The 27,384-nt window shown below is 39.4% G+C and overlaps 1 protein-coding gene across 3 annotated transcripts in view; it reads right to left on the reverse strand.

Annotated features, from left to right (window-relative positions):
- Positions 1-27,384, reverse strand: part of LOC129243005 (protein FAM135B) — a 105,502-nt gene that overhangs the window by 24,840 nt on the left and 53,278 nt on the right. For all 3 annotated transcript variants that reach the window (XM_054880012.1, XM_054880013.1, XM_054880011.1), the window contains exon 3: positions 8,209-8,573. In XM_054880012.1, coding sequence (XP_054735987.1) covers positions 8,209-8,573 — 365 coding nt within the window. The remainder of the gene's footprint in view (positions 1-8,208; positions 8,574-27,384) is intronic.

The following is a 27,384-nucleotide window of genomic DNA, read 5'->3' on the forward strand; positions in this document are numbered from 1 at the left end:
GGATATACTATGAGAATCCTAAACGAAAAAAATCATGGGTCGATCCCGGCCAACCATCAACTTCTTCATCAAGACCTAATCGCTTTGGACGCAAGACGATGCTGTGCGTTTGGTGGGATCAGCAGGGTGTCGTTTACTATGAGCTGCTGAAACCTGGTGAAATTGTTAATTCTCATCGCTACCACCAACAACTCATCAAATTGCGCCGTGCTTTGCGTGAAAAAAGGCCTCGTTATGAACAAAGACATGAGAAGCTGATTTTCCCCCACGACAACGCCCCACCGCACACGTCAAGAATGGTCCAAAACTACTTGGAGACAATCAATTGGGAGGTGCTACCTCATCCCGCTTATTCACCAGACCTGGCCCCTTCGGACTATCATCTGTTTTCATCGATGGGTCACGCGCTCGCCGAACAGCACTTCGATTCGTACGAAGACGTCCGGAAATGGCTTGACGAGTGGTTCGCCTCGAAAGATGAAGAATTCTTTTGGCGTGGTATACACAAATTGCCCGAGAGATAGGAAAAATGTATAGCTAGCGAGGGCAAATACTTTGAATAAATTATTTTTTTGCTTTCTATAAAAAAAGGGTTTTTTTTTACTAAAAAACAGCGGATTTAAGCTTATACACCTTATTGATATAATTATTGTTTTTTGTTTAAATAAAAGTATTCGGTAAAAACGCTACGAACTTATTCCCCAACCAATATTGAGACTTGACTATTGTACAGTAAATAAATATTTTCTAACTTCTACTTCGCTTGTTGCACCTAAAATCAGCTGTTCTCATCTATACATTTTGAAATATTATTTAAATTCCGATAAATTCGAAGCCAGCAAAATCCCATAAACATATTTAAGGCTTCTCACTTCAGTGTACATTTATATGTATCCACATATGTATACACATCCATATATATTTGTGTACGCACCCATTGCTAGATGTGAAAGCAATGAAAGTGCTGGTGAAATTGTCGGAGAATTCGTCGACGGAGTGTGAAATAAACCAAGTATTGTATTTGCTGTATTGAATAAATGTTTACTCGTATTTACTTATTGTAAAAGGTGAGATGCAAATATGCAAAGCAATTTGTAGTATTTCTGTTTCATATTTCCTATAATCAAAAAAAGTTTGTTCTCATGTTTACATTTATACACACATACATACATAGAAAGGCACCATTTTCGAGTATTTGGTTATAAAAAATATGCTTCATATCAAATCAAGGCCTTTAAAAATTTCGTTTAGTAGCACTTGGTTAACAAATGAAATTTCGAATTTATTCCGACCTCTATCCGTTTGCTGGTAGATAAAAACGAATGCGTGCACAATAGCGTGCATGCATACTCTACGAGTCTGTACAAAAAAAGAAACAAAAAATCGGTACGGTTTTTCCATCAGCTTTATTAGGCACATATATACGCATCTATATTTTAATCTAAGATCCTCGTCAAAACATTTCGGACAAATTTTAGAATTGAAGTGAGCTGTTTCTCTTTGAAAGTACCTAAAAAATCTTATTGGGCTTTAAACTTTTTTATACAGAGTTTTTGAGCTTAAGCTCTCCTATCATTTGAGGTGATTTATTGGAAGAAAACTAATTTTATTTATGAAAAACTCGATTTTGGGTAGTTCGCATGTAGTCAGGTTTTGGCAAATTATTTTGCCATGTTGATGGCATCCCTATCATTTCGGTATCGACGTTTTATCCAATTAGATGCCAAGAGTTTTACTTCTTCTAGCAAGTTCAATGCTTTGCAGTTTTCTGCTATATTCCTGTGGCCTGGCACCCAGATAAGGTTTACTTTTAGGTATTGAGATACGTCATTTAAAAGTTTAAAACATTCTATGACTTTTTTGACGAGTGCGTTTTTGACTCTAGCGCTTTTATAGCACCTTGACTGTCTGACTAAATGAAGACTTCATTTGTGGATAATACCTTCTGCTCAAATATGAACGAGACGGTATCAATAAAACGGTCCGCGGATGACATATGGCAAAAATAATTTTTTTGTTTTTTGGTAGGACTGTTATAAGCTTACATGGCATATTTCAGCGTGATATGTCACATAGTTTGTTTTCTGTGCTACTGTAAACAAGTCAAGCTCGAGTGTGTTCTTCGAATTTAACGATGGAAATTCAAGTTGAACAAAGAATTTGTTTGAAATTTTGTTATTCCAACAAAATTTCGGCTTCAGACGCCTTAAAAATGTTGCAGATAACCTATGGGGACTCTGCTCTATCGCGTACACGTGTTTTCCAGTGGTACAAATCCGGCCGGTCGAGAGGATATACGAGGGGTGCCTTTTATATTTCGGGATTAGAGAACAAAACTAAATTTTAATCATCGAGAATCACTTTATTGTTTTTCAAAATATTCTCCATGAAGATCTATACACTTTTGCATGCGTTTGAACCAATTGTCGAAGCACTTTTGCCACTCTGAATGAAGTACCTCCAAAACATGCATTCTGAATGCCGCAACCGCTTCTTTGACGTTCACCTCTCAGTTTATTTTTTACGTACGGCAATAAAAAGAAGTCATTCGGTGCCAAGTCAGGACTATACGGCGAATGACCCATTAATTCGATGTTTTTGGTGCTCACACAAATGGTTGTGTACCACTCAGAATTTACTGTTCTGCGTTGTTCTAGTGGTACGGTTGCGATATATCCAGTTTTTCCGAAAAAACAGGCGACCATTTGCTTGGAAGTGCTTCGTGCGCGAACAACTTTTGTTGGATTTGGCTCATCTTGAAATACCCATACAGTCGACTGCTGTTTACTTTCGGGCTCATACGCGTAAATCCATGATTCATCACCTGTCACGATGTCATAGACGTGTTTCGAAGCCCCGCGATCGTATTTTTTTAGCATTTCCTTCGACCAATCGACACGAGCCTTTTTATGAGCGATTGACAAATTGTGTGCGACCCAACGCGAACAAATTTTTTTGACAGTAAAATGTTTATGCGATATTGAATGTATGATGGTCCCACTAATGCCTAAAATTGTCTCAATCTCACGATAGATCACATGACGATCTTGCAATATCAGTTCGCGAACAGCATCAATGGTTTTCGGAACAACAACTGAGTTTGGACGACCATCACGAAATTCGTCTTGGAGTGAACTACGACCACGATTGAATTCACCATACCATCGATAAACACTGGTCCTTGATGGAGCTTCATCGCCAAAAAATGAATTAAGTTCATCCATGCAATGTTGCTGAGTTAATCCAAATCGAAAGTTGTAAAAAATAATCGCACGAAAATGTTCACGATTTAATTCCATTTTTGGACCGAGATGAATCTTTTAAGTTACTGAAAACAACATAAATAGCGCTGGTATTTCAAAACGTTCTGAGTACGTAAAATCCAAAAAATGTCAAACTTTGCGATACAGCTGTCAGTTGCCATATTGCAACACCAGGGTTGCCAAATCCCGACATATAAAAGGCACCCCTCGTACATATATTATAGTTTTTGTTGCGGTACATAGTTACTTCTTTCATGACTATGAATTTCTAATCTAACCTAACCTAATGTCCTTGGTCTTTTAGAAGTCTATTGCACCAGGAAGCGTGAAAATTGACTAGTGCTCTCTACGGTTCCCCCTGAGTAGATCGATTTATCTTATTCTGAGAGCTGAGTTGTCAGTTATTTACTTGCCGAATTGCTGTATAGGTAACAGGTTGAGCAGAATTTTTAGTGCCTCTGTAGGGGTAGTTCTACGGGGCTCCGGAGAGGCCAAGACTGACCATTCTTTGTGCATGATTCATAGTATTTTTGATATATTTCTTATATGGCCATCCTAGTAGTATACCATATGTTAGGATTGGCCTTACTATTACTGTATTAAGTCAATGTACCATAAAAGGGGAAATACCCCAACTTAGTGTTATTGTCGCTGACATATTAGAATTTTTTGGTATTTTTTTATAGGGGTAATTTTATAATCCTGGTAGAAAAATCGCAAAATTGTTAGATGAAACACCCTAATGTGAATACATATGCACGTATTTATTGCCCTATAAAAATAATACAGAGGAAGCAAACATTCACATTTTATTGCGGCATAAGATTCTTAAACAAAGTACTATTTAAACTTGGCTGTCAAGATATTGTAAGTCTATGAGTGTAAGAAATACGATTATGACTGGAAGCACTTCTGCCAAATTTTCATTATACGACAGCAAAGTGTGGCAGTTTTCATAGCTATTTGTCAGATAGTAAAAATATTATTGTTTAATTTTTGAATTTTACAATTTTAGAATGCGCATACAAGACTCCAGATGTTGAAGTTTGTAAATGGAAATTGATTTTAAATTGAAAGTAATACGTGTAATTGAAATTGATGCACTCAATTAAAAATAAAAATAATTGAAATTTAAATTGAATGCCTTTCTTCGTTATCAAAACAATCTTTACTCGAAAACTACTTTCTTCATATGCACGTACTTTTGGTCTGAGCACTTTTGTTCTGCAACTTAAATTAAAATTAGTTTCTTTTGATGCCGAGAAAAGCATTTTTCTCATTAAAACTATTTTTGCTAGATTTTGGTGACATTTATTTTCTTTTTCCATTTCTAATGTTACTTGAAGTCAACGCAAGCCGCGCGTAGGCCTCATTGCATTATACTGCAGTCTGCAGTCTGCAGTGCTGTCGAAGCCGGATGGCAGTCGCAGTAATTTCAATAATGCGGCAGTTGGCACGCACTGCGAATTGCTGTCTAGCGTCGGCATGCCACGGCGGAACGGCAGTGAAGAAAGAATCGAATGTTGTGCCAGCACATGCCGTGCTGCTGGCATAGATTTAATTCAGTCAAATACAAAAACGCGTATCTACACACACGCACACTTATATATGGATACGTAATTATCCGTGCTGCTCGGAGTTCATCCAGGGACAACATTTTGTTTAAACTCAACGAAAATTAATAAACAAAATAAAACTCATAATGCCTAAAGTATTAATTTAAGGTTGCAAGAATTTACATTAAAGGCATTACTCGGATTTTGTTAGTTTGGTTCAGGTTAACTTCATGCAAAAACACCTTACTTAAGGGGGGAGCCTGCTTTAGAGGCTTCGAAAAATCGATTTTTTCGTGGATTTTTTTGGGAAGGAAAGAAATATTCGATTGAAACGAAACTTTCAGGTTTTATTCTTATATATTTCAACAGTCTTCTCAAATTTTTTCATTAAAATATATGTCACATTATGCCTGGTACAAGCATTTTGCCGAGGCGCCTCGAGTGTGCATGTGTCGAGCGGCGGGAAAGATGCAGGTCGCAATTTTCATTTTTCATTCATCAACCAAAAACCCAAAAAAATGTTTATTTTAGTAAAGTATAGCTTCTAGTTAAACCAAGAAAATTAAACAAAAAGTGAGAAATTCAACAATTTTTCGCTAATTAAAAAAAAAAAAATATTTTTTTGGAAAAACAAATTCACTTTAGATCGTTTAAAAAGTGGGTTAATCATAACTTTCTTAAGATTTTTTAGGTTCAACTAGAAGAGAATTTAGTTCCGAATACAATCAATGTTATCTAGTTTCAATAGGACGTTTAACTTTTTCCCTATCTTTCCCGCCAATTAGGAAAAATCGTAAAAATAAAAAACCGAGAAATCGCATTTCGAGCGATCCGGCCGCACGTATACCTGCTCGACGCGTGCTCACAATTTCTTCTGTAACTCCGAAAATATTTCGAATTTGCTTCTGAAATTTTGAGGACACATTCTTGGATAGTTTGGGAAGACATTTATGCAAAAAAAAAGAGGTTGCCTGTAAAGTCGGTTTACTGACGATAGTTTAACGTGACAACGTCATAAGAAAATACTGATGTAATGGTTGCAATTTTCAAAACAAAATTTTAATTTTATTTGTTTGATAGATATTTTGTATGGATATAGAGAAAAAGGTAAATGGAATTGCAATGGAAAAGGTCAAGTTACATTTAAACAAACGTGAAAAATGACGAAACATTTATCAAATTCATGAAAGATATGTTCAATTTCGATTGTGCATCAGACGTTAATAAGTCAACAACACTAAGAGGCATCGATTTGACTTTTTCAAGACACATTACACTCGAAACACTCCCTTTCATATTTCCTACTTTTCCTCTCATTGTCCTATTCTCAACAGAGAAATGGTTCATTACCAAGCACACAGGAAGAAGACATATGCAAATACAAATATGTGAATTTATGCGCATATACATAGATATTTATGTATGCTCACTCAAGTAGGAGAGCGCCAGATGTCGATCGTTGCCGAACGCGGGGCCGATTGTGCTCTTTGTAGTTCGTTCCGCGTTCTCGCTTGCAGTTCAAGCAAGGTAACGACGATTGAGCAAGATAACGACGGATTTTTTGGTGCGTGCAGCCGGCTACATCGAATTATAAGACGTTATCACGACAAAAAAATCGATTTTTTGAAGCCTCTAAAGCAGGCTCCCCCACTTAATAATAATTTCTGGGCCTTCTGGCTGTATGCCCATAATATATTATATAACACACCAGAGCGAGAGGTAGCTTAAACTAAATTTCACTCATTTATAACCGTCCCATATACTGGGCCGTCGAGGTAAAGTCGGAAAACAATTAGAATAGTGACGTCAGACCCAAAACTGTTGATATACTATAGTGACATATTTTTAGCGTATATTTCGTCTATGTAGTGCACGAGTGCCTATGTAGGATGTAGGAAAGGCTGCGAAACTGGAATGGCTTCGAGTTGAAAAGGTCCCTAAGTAGGTGGTCAAATTTAATCATCCTATATGAAGATTTGTAATTTTTGCAAAGGGTGTCGCACGTCAATCATATGTGACACTTGTGAACAAGACAGCTGCAGACAAATAGGTAAGCAATGAAGCGCGTAAAGCTCTCCTCCGAGCTTAAAGATTTCCATTACTCAAAATAATTTTTTTTATTCAGTAAAAAAGTTTTTCAAAAACAAAATTCGATGAAAAATTTTGCGCCACCTTGTAGATAATTGAATGAAGTGTTAAAATATGGATAGACTTCGCAGCCGCTGGAAAGTAATATGTATTTTAGCAAGTCTCCGTACCAGTTCACAAGGCTAGGAAAATTTAGACTTGACTGTACAGAAACCTTTACCACCACTAGTGTACAGATTTGTGGCCATACTCAATGTCGGATTCCGGTATGGAACCTCATGAGGCATTTTTCTTCTTTCTGATTGGCACGATAACCACTTGAGCGAATTTGGCCGATATTAATAAAGCGTACCAGTCGTTTCTTACTCGTGCTAACCGGTGCCAGTTGATCGCATCCAGTGCTTCGCCGCCTGATCTTTCAAACGCAGAGGAGGCCTCCTACTGCCACCAGCTGGTACCGGATAAAATACTTTTAGAGCCGGAGCGTTTGTATCCATTCGGATGACATGTCGCAGCCAACGAAGCTGCTAGATCTTTATTCGCTGTAGAATGCCTATGCCATCGTAAAGCTCAAACAGCTTATTGTTCCATCGCCAACGATACTCCCCATCGTCAACATGCAAAGATCCAAAAATCTTCTGCAGACTCTCTCTCTCTTAAACACTCCAAAGAACGCTTCATCGAATATTTTCATCGTTTAAGCTTCTGCGCCAAACTATAGGACGGACATGATGAGCAAGAGATACGCTCCGTTAGATTTCAAGGCTGACATTATTATCGGTGTTAATGCTGGTTCCTTGATAAACGAAGTCTCTTACAACCTCGAAATCATAACAGCCAGGGTGCCGATAGATAAGTGCGCCTCATAGTATTTGTATCACGTACAATATTTGCAAGACAAGTTGAAATACATTTTTTTAGCTAAACAATCTGAATTTCAATTGAACTAAATTTCTCGCTTAAGAGTTCAGATGCTTTTCAGCTCAGATGCTTATTTATACTTTCGCCTTATAGTCTTTATAAGAAATTTGTAGATTATTTTCACTTCACTTCTCAGTTAACTTAGGTCAGTTCTATGGGAATGAATTAATTATGATTAGTTTAACGGAGCTCTTAGATCTAAAATTTCGCTATTGTTTCGTTTCTAACGCCATGATAAAAAAATTAAATTTTTTCTTCGAATTCAATGGTTTCTACTGCCGATAGCTCCAAAAAAGAGCGACTATAATTCTTTTCATAGTACGAGCATCCATTTTAACCCCTTCATTCACTTATGTAATATACCTTTAGTTATAACTCACCCAGCAAATGTGTGCGAAAGTGAATGACATCACGTAACGTCACTTCCTCATTCCTGTAGAGAATCTGAAAAACGCGCGATGCACCACAACCGTTGATTATGCATGCAGATCCTGACAATAAGCTTCCGCCGTTCTGTAGCATACTTGGCATCGCATCCTGCTGCTCGCGCTGCTCTTGCAGCACATCCCCATCACCACCATCACCGCCACTGCTTTCGCCGCCGTTACCACCGTTGGTGACTGTCTGCGTTTGTGTGTGATTTTCCGATGCATGTGCGTTGTTTTGCGGTGTATCTGGTATGCTGGTTTCCACTTGGACGGGAAGTCGTGGTGAGACGCGCAGGCCGCAGCGCACCTGGTAGAGGCTACGAAAGAAATCAAAGTTAATACAAAGAAATATAAAATGCATATTTATACATTTTTACACATTCATAAAATTTATGTTTACGAAAAGAGCTTAAAATAGTACCCGTAGTTGATGGGTTCAGTAAGGGCAAATAGCTGACAGTGCCGCTCCTATTTTCCGTATTTATTAACATTCCATCTTCATTATCAATTGGCTATTGAATGCTCTCTTTAAATGACATACGCTTATTTTTCGTCTTTCGGTGGCGGAAAACATGCATTTAATTTTAATCTCTTCAACGCAACGTTGCCTGGGTACGTCAGCTGTGCAAATTCCACACGACCACTCAGAGTTGATCCCTACAAATAGACTTACTCGCAAATAGACCGACAAGTAGCAGCGGCAAGTAGTCATACAGGCGAACAGGCAAACAGTCGGATAGACCGCCAGCTGAGCTGATAAGTTGGCAGATGGACCGGCACGCATGGCGTATAAGCAACATGTATGTATGCTTGAGGGTAGCCACATGCGTACTTTTGCGTACTTGTAAATTATAGAATGCCATTATTAGTGAAGTGTTGATAATTCAGTGATTTCGGGATAATTGAATTCAATCCCGTCTTCCAAATCGTCGACTACATCAAGCTTCAGCATCTTAAGTGGGCTGGATATGTTCTGAGAGAGACCCAAACGAAATTGCAAAAAATATCTGTAAGCTAGATATGCGTTATAAAAGTGACCAGCTAAGGAAAACATCGATTGACGCAATTAATGACAACACCAATACCTTTTGACAGAAAAACTAGAGGATGTCTGCAAATGATCGAGATTCTTGGTCAAAGTTATTGACGTTGCCAACCACTGCACTAACGAAAGACTAGTCCAGATTTATGAGGATTTAGTTCTGTGATCACACGCTCTAGGCTATTCTTATCTAATTATCTCACAAATGGGTTCCGTGGTCCATAAACTGTTGCCCTGCGCGATATAGACTGGCCTAATTCAAAGTTTGCTTGCGGATAATGGGATGCCCACATGCTGGGTAGATTTGACTAATTTAAGATCAGATCCCTTCATTGCCAGCTCTTACGCCTTGCCATTTCTAGGAAGGTTTTCTTGAACAGGGACTCAGAAAACGTTCGTGGTGCGCCGTTTAGCCAGTTCATTTGGAATAGATCTGCATTCAATGGCTATTTTGGAAGAAAGATTATTGCACTGTAGAGATTTTAAGCTGCTTGACTGGCAGAGAAGATAGTGATCAGTTGTGCTACAACGGGAGCGCCTCTGAGCCATAATGCAGCGGCTTTCATGGCTACTAACTCAGAGCTATTAACTTGATGAGTCTAATGATTTTAGTAGAATTGAGAAGCTCTGCATAGATAACGAGTGGAATAACAAAATAATAGTGCGAGACATGAATATAGGAATATGACAGGAATAGCAATACGAGTATATCGACGAGTTAGTCAGAATGTCATTTGGAGACTAGAAAATCAAAGGATTGCGCTGTTAATGGAAACGGATTCATGGAGTTTTGCAGAAAAATTTAATTTAGTTTTTTAAGGGGATGAAAAAGGAAACTTGACGTTCGGAGTTGATTTTAAATTTATATGGAAAAACTCGATTAGGGCAAGGTATACAAAGAACATAGACAGAAAATTAAATTAAATGAAAACGGCGAAGCAAAAGTTAGATGTCAAGGATATTATAAATATTATATCAGGCGGAATGATCGCTGGATCAGGTACAAACAAGCAATCCAGCAAAACAGAAAAATTGTACGAAAATCGATGTAAAAAATTTCACAAAAAATCGTATAAAGCCTTACAAACATATAATAAGACGCGTAATGCCATAGACAAGGACAATTAGATAGCAGCAAAAAAGCAGTTCAAGGCTATTCGCGAATAAAGTAGAAAGAAATACTACGTTGATCTAGCGATCCAATTAACTGAGGTAGAAGACTCCAAAAGCTGGTGGGCAAGTGGAAGCCAATTATTCAATTCGACAACTATAGATGGAAATAAATTCAAAGATTACTTCAAAGAGCTCTTAAACTGAATACCCACGACAAGTTGGAAGTTGATAGTTTAGATAGACGAATTACCACAGAGGAAGACATAGCCATGCTAAATCAAACAAAACCGAACAAGACACCAGGATTTGATAGAACCTCATACGGATTCTTTAAATATGTAGGTAATGATTTTCTAGAGCAGTTAGCACCATTTTATGATAGAACATATAACACGGGGTGTAGGTAGGTGCCAGTAAGTGCCAGTGTGGCACTCCTAAGTATCACTAAATATTATTGATACCATTATGAGACCTCCAACACCTTCATATCTTCAGCCAGAGTAGCTTTTTCGCGGGTGTGCCGATCGTCCAGTGACCGGTAAACACAGTTATGAGTTCGGAAATTGAGAATTAATTTGTGCTGTCTTCTTTAACAACTGTCAGGGGGATGCCGAACTCTTTACCGGACTTTAAAGTGGAAACAGAGGTGCAAGCTTCGGTGCGGATTTCCCCCCGATCCAATCCTGTCTATTTGGAAAGATTGCCCTAGCACGACCCCCAAACTCCAGTTTGTGGGAGGAGAGATCTGTTCGAAGTTCGGAGAAATACGGTGTTAACTGCCCGAAAATGCTACCATGTCCCTTGAGAGATTGCCTCCAGAGGCCAACTTTGTGCGGCGATGGAAATAACGTAAAAGTCTATGGGAAATAAGTGCAAAACGACATTCAGGGCAGGACTGGAGCAAGTTTTACATAGAGTAGTACCACGGCTAGTATAAATGTGAGTTTTATAACAAAATGACTGTTACCCATTTTTTGAAATAGAAGACAATAAAGAAGTAAGGGAGTATAGAGGAATCTCCTTTTTGAATTGTGTAGCTATGTTTTAAATACATGTTTAGTTGGCTGGTTAGAAGGAAATGGAATTCTTAAAGAATTTCAAGCCGGATTTAGAAAGAATTACTCAAAGTAGACACTATCTACAGTAGGGCAGGTCGATTTAAAAATCGCTCATTGCTCTGTGAAAATCGTATTCTAGTGATCAAAATAAGAAACTTTGCCGAAGGAACCATACCTCTAAAACGAATTCTGATGTCCCCCAATTTGGGTCGAACGAAAAATCCCACTTTGACCCATTTAGAGTGCTCCAATCGAGTCCAAATGTATGATCGACCACCACTAACTTTGGACGGCCGATCCACCCATGCCAGTGGCACACCCCTTGGAACTTCCCTGGGGGGTTCCTCATACAATCATTTCAAAATATCACCATTTTTGGCCTTTACATGAGAAAAGAAGCTAAAAAGTTCGACCTAAATTGGGGGACATCAGAATTCGTTTTAGAGGTATGGTTCCTTCGGCAAAGTTTCTTAGTTTGATCCCTAGAATATGATTTTCACAGAGCAATGGGGGATTTTTTTCCCTCCCCACAAAAGACACTAAAAGTTCGACCCAAATTGTGGGACATCAGAATTCGTTTTAGAGGTGTGGTTCCTTCGGCAAAGTTTCTTATTTTGATCCCAAGAATATGATTTTCACAGAGCAATGGGCGATTTTTTTGCCCCACAAATCGACCCGGCCTAATGTACAGTCTGGCGTCAATAGCTCACTTAAAATTTACTGAGAAAAAAGGTGTATGCGTTTTTTATCGACTTTAAAGCCGCCTTTGGACAAGATACCTAGGAAGCTGCTAATTTACACATTACACGCAATGAGAATGTCGAAAAAATTTATTAATCTCATTGTGAAATTATATTAGAAATCTAACTCAATCATTTGGTCAGGCAATAATAAATCTGAACAATTAGAAACAACACCAGGAGGTAAACAAGGTTCTCTATTGCCTCCAATGCGTTTCGCCTTATACCTCAATGACTTGTATGGAAAATTCTTCTTCTTCTTAATTGGCGCGATAACCGCTTACGCGATTTTGGCCGAGATTAACAAAGCGCGCCAGTCGTTTCTTTCTCGTGCTAACCGGCGCCAATTGGACACACCAAGTGAAGCCAAGTCCTTCTCCACCTGATCTTTCCAACGCAGAGGAGGCCTTCCTCTTCCTCTGCTACCACCAGCTGGCACCGCATCGAATACTTTCAAAGCCGGAGCGTTTATATCCATTCGGACGACATGACCCAGCCAACGAAGCCGCTGGATCTTTATTCGCTGCGCTATGCCTATGTCGTCGTAAAGCTCATACAGCTCATCGTTCCATCGTCTGCGATATTCGCCGTTGCCAACGTGCAAAGGTCCAAAAATCTTACGCAGAATCTTTCTCTCGAACACTCCAAGCGTCGCTTCATCGGATGTTGTCATCGTCCAAGCTTCTGCGCCATACGTCAGGACGGGCATGATAAGAGTCTTGTAGAGTGTTAGTTTTGTTCGTCGAGAGAGGACTTTACTGCTCAGTTGCCTACTTAGTCCAAAGTAGCACTTGTTGGCAAGAGAGATTCTACGTTGGATTTCAAGGCTGACATTGTTATCGGTGTTAATGCTGGTTCCTAAATACACGAAGTCTTTTACAACCTCAAAATTATAACTGTCAACAGTGACGTGGGTGCCGATACGCGAGTGCGCCGACTGTTTGTTTGAAGACAGGAGGTACTTCGTTTTGTCCTCGTTCACCACCAAACCCATTCGCTTTGCCTCTTTATCCAGTTTGGAGAAGGCAGAACTAACAGCGCGGTTGTTAAGGCCGATGATGTCAATATCATCGGCATACGCCAGCAATTGTACGCTCTTATAAAAAATTGTGCCTGAGCGATTAAGTTCTGCGGCTCGTATGGAAAATTAGGAGGGGGATTATTAATTGATAATTATCGGAATATTGTCTTAATTTTTTCCAAAACATGTCTGCTGTTGTAAATTATGCCAAAACTCATATGAACTTATCCCGAAATTTTCGGTACTTAAAAAGTTCGAAATCCGATTATCATCCCTTGCGCACAGATCCATGGATATGTACTTATATGAAAAACATTCTGCGCGCTTTAATAATAATAACAACAACAACAAAAATAAGCAAGCAGAAAATGCCAAATTATTTGTTATGGTTTCTGTAGCTGACATGTGTTTTTCATAAACCACCAACTGATTTGTTGAGTGCTTGACAGCCTCGATGACGGAGTGTTGTGAGTAGTTGAGCGAGCAGCTGACTGAGAGACTGCCTCTACCAGTCCACGCTTTACGATCTATCATCAACTTTATCCGTGTGCTGACAGTTCATATTTTTTTGTTTTGCTTTTGTTTATATATAGAATCCACCGAAGTATATCACACAAGCTGAACTAAAATTAAATGCTTGGCATCGTGGGAAAATATAAAGTGCCGCGCAGAGCAGAATTTAATGAATAAATAAATAATTGGCGCGTACACTTTTGTTAGGTGTTTGGCCGAGCTCCTCCTCCTATTTGTGGTGTGAGTCTTGATGTTATTCCACAAATGGAGGGACCTACAGTTTCAAGCCGACTCAGAACGGCAAATATTTTTATGAGGAGCTTTTTCATGGCAGAAATGCACTCGGAGGTTTGCCATTGCCTGCCGAGGGGCGACCGCTATTAGAAAAATGTTTTTATTAATTTTGCTTTCACCGAGATTCGAACCAACGACCTCTCTGTAAATTCCGAATGGTCATCACGCACCAGCCCATTCGGCTACGGCGGCCAGAATTTAATGAATGCATATACAAATTTATTTAGCCAAGTTTGTAGGTGTGTCACTAGAATATCAAAATAGCTTTCAACGTTTTTTAGTAATTGGCTACAGCTGCCATTAAAATGCACGTTACTCTTAACCCTTTTAATGCCGGACGCCGATATATTGGCCGCGCCTTATATATATTTATTCCTTTTACTCCATAGTGAAGCATAGGGCTACAACAAAACTCTTAAATCTGTCCCTGTCCAATGACATTCTTTTAATTTCATTCCAGTTCATTTCACTTAATGTTATCTCCTTCTCTAGCTGTCTTCTCCAAGTATGCGCTGGGCGTCCCCTTCTGCGTGATCCCTGTGGGTTCCATTCAATGGCTTGCCTCGTGATATCTTGTGCGGGTTTTCTGAGCGTATGGCCGATCCAGTTTCACTTTCTTTTCAGAATATTTGTTTTGATGAGCGTATGGTTCGTCAGCTCCCACAGTCTGTCGTTGGATATAGTTTCTGGCCACCTTATCTTTAGTATACGCCTAAGGCATCGATTTGTAAAAGATTGCATGCGTTGTATTAGCCGTGGCGCAGCATTCCATGTTTCACATCCGTATAGTAAAACGGGTATGACGTTGGAATTAAATATTTTTAGTTTGGTGCCACGCGACAAGAATGAGGAGCTCCAGATGTTTTTCAATTGACCGAATGCTTGCAGCGACTTATTTATTCTGTTTTCGATGTCTTCCGCACAGCCGCCAGAGGTTGAGATAATGCATCCTAGGTAGCAGAAACTTTGAACTTCCTCTAAAGGTGTTGAGTTTAGTAGGAATGGGCGCGTGTTGTTTGCATTTATGCGCATGGCCTTGGTTTTAGAGACATTGATGTTGAGTCCCACTTTCGATGCCAGTGTCGATATCGATTTGAGTTTTCGTGCCATGTCGTCGTAGTTGTGCGCAAGGATGCAAATATCGTCGGCGTAATCGAGGTCGTTTAAGGATCCACGAAGACCCCATGTGATGCCTCTCTGATTAGCAAGAGCCTGACCTAAAATGGCGTCAAGGAAAATGTTAAAGAGAGTTGGAGAGAGCGGGCAACCTTGTTTTACTCCAGCTTTAACAATTATTGGCTCGCTTAGCTGTCCTTCATGTAGCATTCGGCAGCGTGCGTCCGTATATAAGTTTATAATGAGATTAATCATTCTTTCGGGAATGCCTTTACATCGGAGCGCGGCCCAAATAGCGTCGTGACGAAGAGTATCGAATGCCTTAGCAAAGTCGATAAATATTAAATAAAGCGGTGACCGATATTCCACGCTTTGCTCCACTATTACCCGAAGGCTGGTTACGTGGTCAACACATGATCGGCGTGGCCTGAAGCCCGCTTGTTCTTCACGAAATATTGATGTCGAGTAAGCTTCGTGGATTCGTTTATTTATAATATGGGCAATGATTTTATTAACGCTGCATGCCGCGCCTTATAGCGCTTTACTATTCGCATTGCGAAGAAACTCTATCTCCGAAAAAATTTATAATACAGCGAATTGTTCCATCGCCTGCGCCATACGTTAGGACGGACATGATGAGAGCCTTGCAGAGTGTTCGTAGAGAGAGTACTTTAGTACTCAATTGCCTACTTATTCCAAAGTAGTGCTTGTTGGACTTCAAACCGACTGTTGGTTTGATGACAGGAGGTACTTCATTTTGTCCTCATTCACCATCAGACCCGTTCGCTTTGTTTCTTTATCCAGTTTGGAAAAGGCAGAACTAACAGCGCAGTTGTTAAAGCCGCTGATGTCAATATCATCGGCACATACCAATAATTGTACGCTCTTGTGCCTGGCCGATTAAGTTTTGTAGCTCACATGATCTTTTGCAACATCAGGTTAAAAAATTCACACGACAGAGAATCACCCCGTCTGAAGCCTCGTTTGGTAACAAACGGCCCAGAGAGGATCTTCTAAATTCTGACAGTGCCTGCTGTATTAAGGAACGCATTAGTTTTGTGGCGATACCAAATTCAGACATCGCGGCATATAAGCAACTTTGGTTGCAATTGGTTGATGATGGGCTTCACCCTTTCACATAATAACCTCGTTAGGATCTTATACGCGATATGTAGAAGGCTGGCATTGAAGTCACCAAGCGCAGTTTTTACATGCGGACTACCATGTTTCGAGTCCCGGCGATGTTGATCAGCCTCTGTCCGTTACCGGATGTTTCGTTGTGCAGCCTGAGATTGAAGTCACCAAGCGCAGCTTATATGTTGTGGCGGGTCAGCGCTTTGGTCGTATCGTCCTTCTCTTCCAACGCAAAATGAGTGAGATGTAGAAAAATCTCTCTTTGATGCGGATTATTGCGAGACGCTTGCCCAGCGCAGTGAAGAAGAGCACTAGGCGACGACTTCTCTGTCCCACTATAATCCAATACCGATTTTGTGCTACTTTACATTGCAGCTGCCGTGAACGAATGAGGAGGTCCAATGTTTTTCTTTCCTTGCTCCGTCCATTGCAATTCTTGAATGGCAGTGATATCAGTCTTTGCTCTTATGAGGACATCAACTAGCCGGGAAGAAGCATGTCCTCAAATTATAGTCCTTAATTCGTTTGCAGCAGTCGTCATCAGAGTAAGTGCTGCCAGAGGCTCAGTTGTGGTCAAACCTTGAAAATGAACCCGCCAAACACTGTTTTCGCATTTTCACGGGTGGCTCCAAGACCGAGCACGGCTCCAGCTCTGGGGTCTACGTGGAATCCAGTAGCACAAAACTGCACTTTGCTCTTGGAATGCATGCATATATGTTTCAAGCGGAGGTGTAGACAGTTCAAGAAGCGATGAACTTTGTTGTGGAAAACCGATGGACAGGCAGATCTACATATATGTGTCTGCAACGACAGCCAAGCTGCGCTTATGGCCTTAGACAGCCCTCCAACCACATCTGGGGTAGTCGAGTCCTGTAAATCTAGGCTGAGCTATGTAGGTAGACATAATAGCCTGATGCTTACATGGGTCCCGGGACACGTGGGTATTATGGGATACGAGACCTCTGACTCCTTAGCTAGGATCAGCTCTGAGGCCAACTTCTTTGGCCCAGAGCCCGTTTTTCCACTCCCTTCTGCGGCCATCAAAGCTACGGTTAGCAAATGGGTTACTATAACCCACAAGTGAGCTTGGTAGGCTGAGAAAGGCTGCAGATGGACTAAACTGATGTTACCTGTCATGTCCGATCGACTGTCGCGAACCCTCCTGTCATTACGCAGAAGAGAGTGCAGACGGCTGGTTGGACTGATGACGGGCCAGTTTCTGTGGGCGAAGCACATGGAAAGGGTGGGCATCTCAGACAGTGTACTCTGTCCAGCTTGTGAAGAGGAGGATGAGACGGCGGATCACTTCCTGTGCGTCTGCCCCACCTTCGCTTGAGGTCTTTGGCACTGATGTGTAAAGAAGCGACCACCTTGGCTCCTTAACACCACAAGATCTACTCAGATTTCTTCGGAGATCGGGTAGATTTAAAGAAAATTAAAAGGGAATCCAAGTGCAGTATAATGGACTTAATTAATGTCTGAGTGCTGCACTTGCTAGTTGTCCTCACAAAAAAAAAAAAACAGTTCTCATCTAAGGCTTTTCGTAGTTTTTCATTGGGGGAGATTGTAACGTGGTGGGTCTCAAACCTAGCGCACAACCAGATATCTTAGGATGCTTCGCCTTCACACATTAGCTCGTTCTAAAACAGATATTCTGGAGTTATGTAGAGGATACTTGGGTGATGCCAAGAAGTTGTGGACTACTTGAAACGCATGCAGAATAATCGTTCTGGCCACTTCCAAGTGAATGGAAATCAGTGACTTTCCCCACTTGACTAATACTTAGACTTATATATTTGTTATTTATATATATAATTCTCCACGAATATAGAAAAACTAGTGTCATTGTTTTATTTTCTATTTAGTCCTTAATATATTGCTTTTGAATCATATAAATATTGTTTCTTGCTTGGTTTTTATGAGCATAGGCACCTCTTTTTCGCCTGGCACTAAAAGGGTTAAGTTATTGATTGATATGCTGTTGACGGGGGGTATACATACTTGAAAAAAGTTCAAATAACGAAAATTCAAGGTAAAATAAGAAATTCTTGCTTTTAGAGCCTAGATTACAACCTTCAATTTTATTATTAGACCTTTTGGTTTAGTTTATTTACGCTTTGAATAGTTTATATTTAGTTACATCTGTCGAGCATGAAAAAAACCTATAAATAATGAATTTATTGTGTATGGGCAGACACACACATAAACTATCACTTCCTCACAAATACAGTTACGTGCCTAAATGCGCTTCTATTTATTGATACAGTTATACTGTGGACATTTCAAATTTATTTTTTTATGATAAAAAAAAATCGTGTATTGCTTAGAAGTAAGTCTAGTAACAGAAATAAAACATAGATTCGTGTACTAATACTCGTAAATATTACAGAAAGTTATAAATATCCATTAGTTATAGTCTAAAAATTCATATCGTATGTAGATAAAAAACGAACATTGCACCTTAGTAGAAGGCAAACGTATAACCATTAAATTGTTCACAGATTTATCGCTTACAGTTTTATTAAAAGTTATTGCCATTATTTATAGATTATAGTGGGAAGCGTCATGTGCACACAAAACTAAAAATAAGTTAAAGGCAAATGGACGAAAGTTTGTTTGTTTGGAACTAGATTTTTTGGTTTTTTTTTTTGGGAAAAAATTCTGCGCTTTACCAGTCCATATTAGCCGCTTAACGTATCAAACGAAATTAGACTGTGTTCATAATTACTTGACGGCTTAAAATGTGTGACTTTATAGCTAGCTCCTGATAACACAGACAAAAAAGACTTACGATCCTGAGCAACTATTACTATGTAAAGTCGGTTACTGAGTTCAAAAATCCAAACAATTTTTTTGTTTGGCATGCGGTTCTTGCCAAATAAAGGTTTGGTGTTAAAGACAATTCGCTGATATTGAAATTAGTATTGAAATCAAAAATATGTGTAGACCATGGAACTGCTAAATAATTATATTCGGAGCGCCGCATGGACAGCCACGCCTGAAATTAGCGCTGTTAATCGCAATACTGTACTTTTCGCATCAATGCTCATATAAAAACACTGATGTAGTCTGTGTAAGAAGAAAAGAACAGGGGTTTTTCTTATAACTTCAAGATATATTTCGTTCGAAACTTTTCCGTAAACGCAATCAAACAAAAATGAGTGAGAAGTACACGAAGAAGGTGGTGTCCTTTCGCCCCTACTTTGGCTAGTTGCTGGTAGTGCTAAATAAGGGTGGGGTTAAGTTAGTAGCATACGCCGATGACTTAGTCCTGATGGTATCGGGACCGTTTCCCTCAGTCATGGCTGAGATTCTGGAAAGGTCACTGGCTGTAATCAATCACTGGGCTGCCACTTATGACCTCCGAGTCAACTCTGACAAAACAGAGCTGGCTCTATTTATCAAAAAATGTAAAACTCCACCCTTTCGACTTCCTAAATTAAACATCCACGTTCTCCCGCTCTCATCGAAAGTTAGGTATCTTGGAGTGATACTTGACTCCAAATTCTATTGGAAGCTACACATTGAAAATCGGGTAAAGAAGGCCAGTATATTCCTATACTCCTGCAAATCTATGTTCGGTAAAAAATGGGGACTCAAGTCACAGGTCGTGCTGTGGACGTACAACTCAGTGGTTTTGCCAATTTTAACATATGGATGCCTAGTTTGGTGCGAAGCTCTTCAGAAGGGCCATAATAACATTAAAAGGGGGAGAGTGCAAAGGACTGCATGCATTGGCATCACTGGAGCATGTAAAACTTGCCCCAGTGCTGCCCTGAATGCCCTTTTGCACTAACTTCTCATCGACTTTTCCATCATGTCCATCGCAGCGCAAAGTGCAATCAGATTAACGGTTGGCCTCTGGAGGAAATCTTTCAAGGGACATGGCAGCATTTTCCGGCAGTTAACACCGTATTTCTCCGAACTTCAAACAGATCTCTCCTCCCGCAAACTGGAGATTGAGGGTCGTGCTAGAGCAATATTTCCAAATAGGCAGGATTGGATCGAGGGGCACCTCTGGCCTAAATGACGGTTCCAAGATGGGACCGGGAGTCGGAGCAGGGTTTTTCTCTAAATCAGACAATTTATCTATCTCCTTTAAACTGCCGAGCCCCGCTAGTATTTTTCAAGCGGAAGTCTTTGCAATCCTGCAGGCATGCAAAATGCTTAGGGAACGCGGGAGTGAGGTGATATTAACATCTTCTCCGATAGTCAAGCCGCGATTAAGGTTTTGACGACGCCATGGCGCAGAACGAAATTAGTGAACTTCTGTAATTGCTGATGAGTTTGTCAGGAAGGGGACTGAATTGGCCTCAGAGACCTCCTACCCGGTCATCGGTATTCCCCTGACAATTGTTAAAGGGGAACAGCACAAATTATTTCTCATAAAGCGCAGAAAAGATGGAGCTCCTTCGAAAACCCTTTGGTCCCAATACGATATACGAAGAATTTAGAAAGTCCTTTGGACTCCTCGCCATTCAATTTCCAAACTCGTAGCTGTATTTATCTGTCACTGGACAATCGGCACACCTGCGAAAAAGTTGGGGCCGAAATTATCTTACGCCGCGGCTGCAAAAGTGATCCAAAATCAAAAAAGTTTGTTGTGATATGGAATCAGCAGTGATGACTTTTCCCGAGCGCGGCTTGAAGCGAGTGACGACAAAAAAGCAGATAAAATGATTGTCCAACTTTTTAAGCGGGACCATTCTTTCTAACTACGCTAAGCACAATCAGTTTTTGCTGAAAAGGGAATAGACTGAGCAAATGACGTCGCAGTATTGGACTGGTCTTCCTTGTCCCCAGACGCCAAACCCTCTTATATATAAAATAAAGTCAACTTTTTGTGTGTGTTCGCTAACCGGCCATGTCTTTGCACCGAATTAAACCAAACTTACACACATTGTTAAGTAGGTATTGAAGATGGTTTACGTATAGTTTGGATGCCTATTGGTGGATAGGGCTCGAGATATAGGTCAAAACGTGGACCCGGGTAACCTTCGGATGTGTATGTACAATATGGGTATCAAATGGAAGCTGTTGGTGAATGCTTTAGTACAGAGTATTTTTCATGCCGCTCCGTGACTAGGGTCTCGAGGTAAAGACCAAAACGTGGAGCCTAGAATGTGTTTGTACAATATGGATATCAAATCGAAGCTGTTGGTGAATGCTTTAGTTCAGAGTATTTTTCATGCCGCTCCGTGACTGGGGTCTCGAGATATAGGTCAAAACGTGGACCCGGGTAACCTTCGGATGTGTATGAACAATATGGGTATCAAATGGAAGCTGTTGCTGAATGCTTTAGTTCAGAATATTTTTCATCCCGCTCCGTGACTAGAGTCTCGAGATAGAGACCAAAACGTGGAGCCTAGAATGTGTTTGTACAATATGGATATCAAATCGAAGCTGTTGGTGAATGCTTTAGTTCAGAGTATTTTTCATGCCGCTCCGTGACTGGGGTCTCGAGATATAGGTCAAAACGTGGACCCGGGTAACCTTCGGATGTGTATGAACAATATGGGTATCAAATGGAAGCTGTTGCTGAATGCTTTAGTTCAGAATATTTTTCATCCCGCTCCGTGACTAGAGTCTCGAGATAGAGACCAAAACGTGGAGCCTAGAATGTGTCTGTACAATATGGATATCAAATCGAAGCTGTTGGTGAATGCTTTAGTTCAGAGTATTTTTCATGCCGCTCCGTGACTTGGGTCTCGAGATAGAGACCAAAACGTGGTATTGAATAAAGAAATAAATAATATGAGAATAAAGAAATAAATAATATGAAAACCATATCTTTTCTGTTCTAAACCATATCTATTATATTTTAGTGTGCCCAGCGAAGCGGGCCGGGTTTGCTAGTATCTTTATATTTTTTGAAAATGTCAATAACAACAAAAAATATTTTATTAAAAAAAAACACTCGAAATTTTGACTACCGGTACACCTAAAATGAAGAAATCTGAATAACACTGCCCACCGTAGCCAAATGTGCTGGTATGTGACTACCAAATGTTAAAAAAAGTTTTTTCTAATAGCCGTCGCCCCTCGGCAGGCAATGGCAAAAAAAAGCTCTTCATAAAAAACCATCTGCCACTCGGAGGCGGAATAAAAATTGTAGGTACCTCCATTTGTGGAGCAACATCAAAATACGCACATCACAAATTGGAGGAGGAGTTCGGCTAGTTTTGCCATAAATTCTGTGACCAGCTTTCCAATGCGTATGACGAGCACAAATTCGCAGAAAAAAGTTTTTGCTTTTGTTCGTATGCACTGTCTGCTCATAAATTATACTCAGCTTCGTGGCAAATTTCGCTTGGTAACAATGGAGTAGGAAGCTAAGATAAATCGCATGGCAGTGCTTCCATTACGGAAGTTTGGTAAAAGTGCAAGTGAGATTTACGAATTGCTGAAAAAAGCCTAATATTTTGAGAATGTTTGCTTACCGCCCGATCAATCGTTTTTCTCAAACGTCTGAAGTGACAGACAGAAAAACAACTGATCGTCCTCGCGTGGTTCGAACCAGTGCAGCCAATAAAGGCGCTCGAGAAAGAGTTCGCAGAAGTCTCCTTAAAAAGCAGAAAATCATATCCAGGGAAATGAATGTATCGACTTGATACATGTCAAGACTAATTAGAGATGATCTCCACATGAAAGCCTTTCGCCGCTCAACTGGTCGTCTTTTTACAATACGCTTGATGAAAATTAGACTCGACAGATGCAAGCAGCTTTTTGATGAGAAAATGTTCACTGTTGAAAAAGTTTTTAATAGGCAAACGACAAAACCTATGCTAAAACTTCTAAAACTTTGCAAAAAATGTTATTCCAAGGATTCAGCGTGGTCACCATCCAGCCTTCGTAATGGTTTGGTGGGGAGTGTCTTATAAAGGCTTTACATCTCTTCATTTCTGCGAAAAAGGGGTTAAGTCAGGGTCAAAATTATACCAGGAGGATGTCTTAGAAGGCGTGGTGGAGCAGTTGAGCAAGATTCCGCTCCAGCTCATAAGGCAAAAATCACTTAGCAGTGGCTAAAAAACAACATTCCTGCGTTCAATGGCGCAGAAGATTGACCGTCTGGAAGTCCAGACTGAATCCATTGAACTACGGTTTGTGGTTAGAATTGGAGAACATGGCCTGCCAAAGACCTTATAGAAATTTGAGAGTCCCCAACAATCTTTGGTTCGAGCAGCGACGTAAATATCCATGGAAACCGTGAGTGTTGCAATAGCTGAATGGCCTAATCGTTTGAAGGCTTGTGTAAAAACAAATGGGGACCATTTCGAATGAAAATTTAATTTTTTTTTAATAATTGCATGATTAAATAAAACTAACTTCATTAAACAAAAGTATTTTGATTTCATATCCCTACTAATCCCTACTAATATTATAAATGTGAATGTAAGTTTGTTTGTTACGCTTTCACGCCAAAACTACTTAACCAATTATTATGAAACTTTGTACATATGTTTTTGGAGGTGTTAGAAGTAACATAGGATACTTCTTAATAAAAAAAATTATTTTTTTTGAATGATAAAAAAATTGTTTGTCAAAAAATCTCAAAATTTCAGCTGTTTGAAATTTTTCTATATTTATTGTTTTTTTATTAAACAGTTTTATTTAGCTTGCCCTGTTTATTTATTTGTTTGTTTGGGTCAAATTTAGTCATTGGAATTTTACCCTTTTCTTAATGATCTGATATTTGGTATTCTTCTGTTATTTTTATATTTTTATATAAAATATATATATATAAAATTTTGATTTTTTAGGTTTGGTGTCATTTTTGTGGTTAGATGTCACTTGATTATTTTAAATCTTACCACTGATTTTAATTCTTACTCTGTTCTTCTTTAAAAATGCCTCGGAAACGGAAATCTGATCTATCTAGAGAGGATTTTATCTCCTCCTAAGACCATGCTGACTGCCTTTTTCCACCTTTGTCAGAATGATACTTTTGCAAGGACATTATTGTACTCTGAGGTTCCCCGTTATTATACATGGAAGACCTCAAAAAAAGAGTGGCATCGTCGTGTTCAAAGTACACCTGTTGAAAATCAACCTGGGGTTAAAGCATCGGATGCTCTTGGTCGTGTCTATACTGTACATGTTACAAATTTCGAATGCTTTTGTCTTGTTTACAGAACTTAAAATTGTCAATGGTCATGAATGTCAAACATACAGAAAAGCATGTGAATCTCGGCGATTGTTAGAAAATGATAATCATTGGGACGAAACTATGGAGGATGCGGACCTCGACGAAACAATACAGATGACTTTAATAATGAAATTGCTCGAGAGCTAGATTATGATTTTATAGCACTGCAACATCAAGTAACAGAATTAGTCCCTCAATTAATTCCAGAGCAAAATCATGTTTTCCACCAAGTTTTACGTAAAATAGACTCCGACAATGGTGGACTCTTCTTTCTCGACGCACCAGGAGGAACCGGAAAGACGTGCTTGCTTAACCTATTATTAAGGTCCGTCAGAAAAGACAAACAAATAGCAGTTGCTGTAGCTTCTTCGGGTATTGCCGCGACGCTATTAAACGGCGGCCGTACAGCACATTCTGTTTTAAAATTACCATTAAATCTGGCACAGGAAGATCTGTAATTTCAGTAAAAATAGTTCGCGAGGTAGGATGCTGCGAGAATGTAAGCTTTTAGTGTGGGATGAAAGTACAATGTCTCACAAGAAGGCTATAGAAGCTTTAAACTGGACTCTCCAGAACTTGCGAGATAGTTCAGATATAATGAGAGGAATGGTAGTTTTATTGGCTGGTGATTTCCGACAAACCCTTCATTTAGAGAGGGACACCAGCAGATGAAATTCAAGCATGTATTAAATCATCATGCTTATGGTCGAAAGTTGAAAAACTCAGCCTGAAAACGAATATGAGAGTTCATCTTCATAATGACGTGGACTCGGGTCTTTATGCAGAAATGTTGTTGAAAATTGGTGATGGTTGTTTAGACGTTGGCAAAGAAGGTTATATATCACTATCAAGAAAATTTTGCAATTTAGTAGAAAATGATGTGGATCTCATCGCTCATGTTTTTCCGGAATTGCAACAAAATTTGAGTTGTGATCAGTGGTTGTGCGCAAGAGCAATATTAAATGAAATACTTTCTATTGAATTAATTAAAGTAGTTTCTAGGATCAACACTGACATTTTTAAAGAGGTGCAGAGGGAAATGGAGGAATATTTGTCAATGGATACAATTATGGATACGGAACTAAGTACTTCATATCCTATGGAATTTTTAAACTCACTTGAACTGTCGGGTGTACCGTCACATAAAATTCAATTAAAATTGATTGTACCAGTGATGCTTATGCGAAATCTAAATGATCCTCTGCTATGTAATGGAACAAGACTTCGGATAACAAAATTGGGGCAAAATATACTTGGTGCTACTATTTGAACAGGTATGGGTAAGGGAAAAAGTGTCGCATTCCAATTATTCCCACTGACCTTCCATTCTAATTCAAAAGGGTCCAGTTTCCCGTCAAGCTTAGCTTTGCTGTTACCATAAACAAAGCACAAGGCCAGACATTGCAGGTAGCGGGAGTGCATTTAGAAAAGCCATGCTTCTCTCACGGTCAACTATATGTAGCATGTTCGCGAATGTCTAATGCCCGGAAAAACTTATAATATAGTCTACAAAAATATCCTAGATTAATACTCTCCATTATATCTTTTTGAATTATAAGAATTTAAAATTATTTATTTTTGTTACAGTGAAATATATTTTAACATTTGTTGTTGTAATTAAATAAAGCATATTTTAAGTTTTTGAAACTGATTGTATGTAGTAAATTTTAAATACTAATATAAATCACATTGATTCAGTCCTATTGAAATGTAATGATCTTTGATATTTATTTAAGGGCTTCAACGCGAGCGAAGCCGCGGGTAACAGCTAGTCTGTATATATAATTGGCGTGTACACCCTTTTTAGGGGTTTGCCCAAGCACCTTCTCCTATTTGTGGCGCGCGTGTTGATGTCAATCCACAAATGGAGCGACCTACAGTTTTAGGCCGTCTCCAAACGGCAGATGGTTTTTATGAGAAGCTTTTTTCATGTCAGAAATACACTCGGAGGTTTGCCATTGCCTGCCGAGGGGCGACCGCTATTAGAAAAATTTTTCTTAATTTTGGTGTTTCACCGAGATTCGAACCTACGTTCTCTCTGTATTCCGAATGGTAGTCAATCACCAACCCATTCCGCTACGGCGGCAATAACTTTAAGGGAGGTGAATATCTACTCCGACAGCCAAGTGGGAATTATGGCCCAGGGCTCGTTGTTTGTGCGTTTCTCAGCGTTCTCAGCTGCATCCGAATACTTCAATATTAGGCTGATTTGGTTGCCCGGTAACAGTGGAAAGCTGGGCCTCGCGTCAACTCAGCGAGCGCTGAGTTAGTGCGCAGACGTGCATTCCGAATGGTAGTCATGCACCAACCCAACCCAACCCAACTTAACTTGTAACAGAGGACTAAGTATAATATTTTGTCCAGAAAAAATGTCGCAGTACTACCAATTATTGAGCTGCCCTAATGCATTTTCATCGCATAGAAACTTGCACCAGTCATTTTGACTGGTACTGGTATGAGTGTCAATAACAATAAATACTCGAATATTTGTTACGAATAATATAAAATATTATAATAATGCAGCAAGAATTTTGTATTTAAATCTCAAGACCAGGCATTTTGACATTCAAAGACAAATAATCAAATAAAATGATCTAAGTATACAGTTGATAATTTTGTATTAAAGAATATAATAAGTCTAATTTCTGATTATAAAGTGATTAATTCCTCAAATGTCACTGCTTGTCATTGAAATATTCTCAAAATCAGCTAATTTTTAAACTGCTTTTTAAGAGATACTAATTTTTCATTTTTCTGCTGCTTTGCACAGAATGATAAGTTGCTAATCTGCTCTAACAAAAATAATGTTCACCGCTTTGTTCAAGCTAATTTTCTTCTTAGCTTTTTGCTTCCTCATTGATATTTATTTCACCTATGCAGACACAAAGGAATCGCAAAGGAAAATCTGTTTTCCAAACATTCATATTTTCACATATAAAATAATGCCGAGT

The sequence above is a fragment of the Anastrepha obliqua genome, chromosome 3 (genome assembly GCF_027943255.1).
Source record: "Anastrepha obliqua isolate idAnaObli1 chromosome 3, idAnaObli1_1.0, whole genome shotgun sequence".
Lineage (NCBI taxonomy): Eukaryota > Metazoa > Arthropoda > Insecta > Diptera > Tephritidae > Anastrepha > Anastrepha obliqua.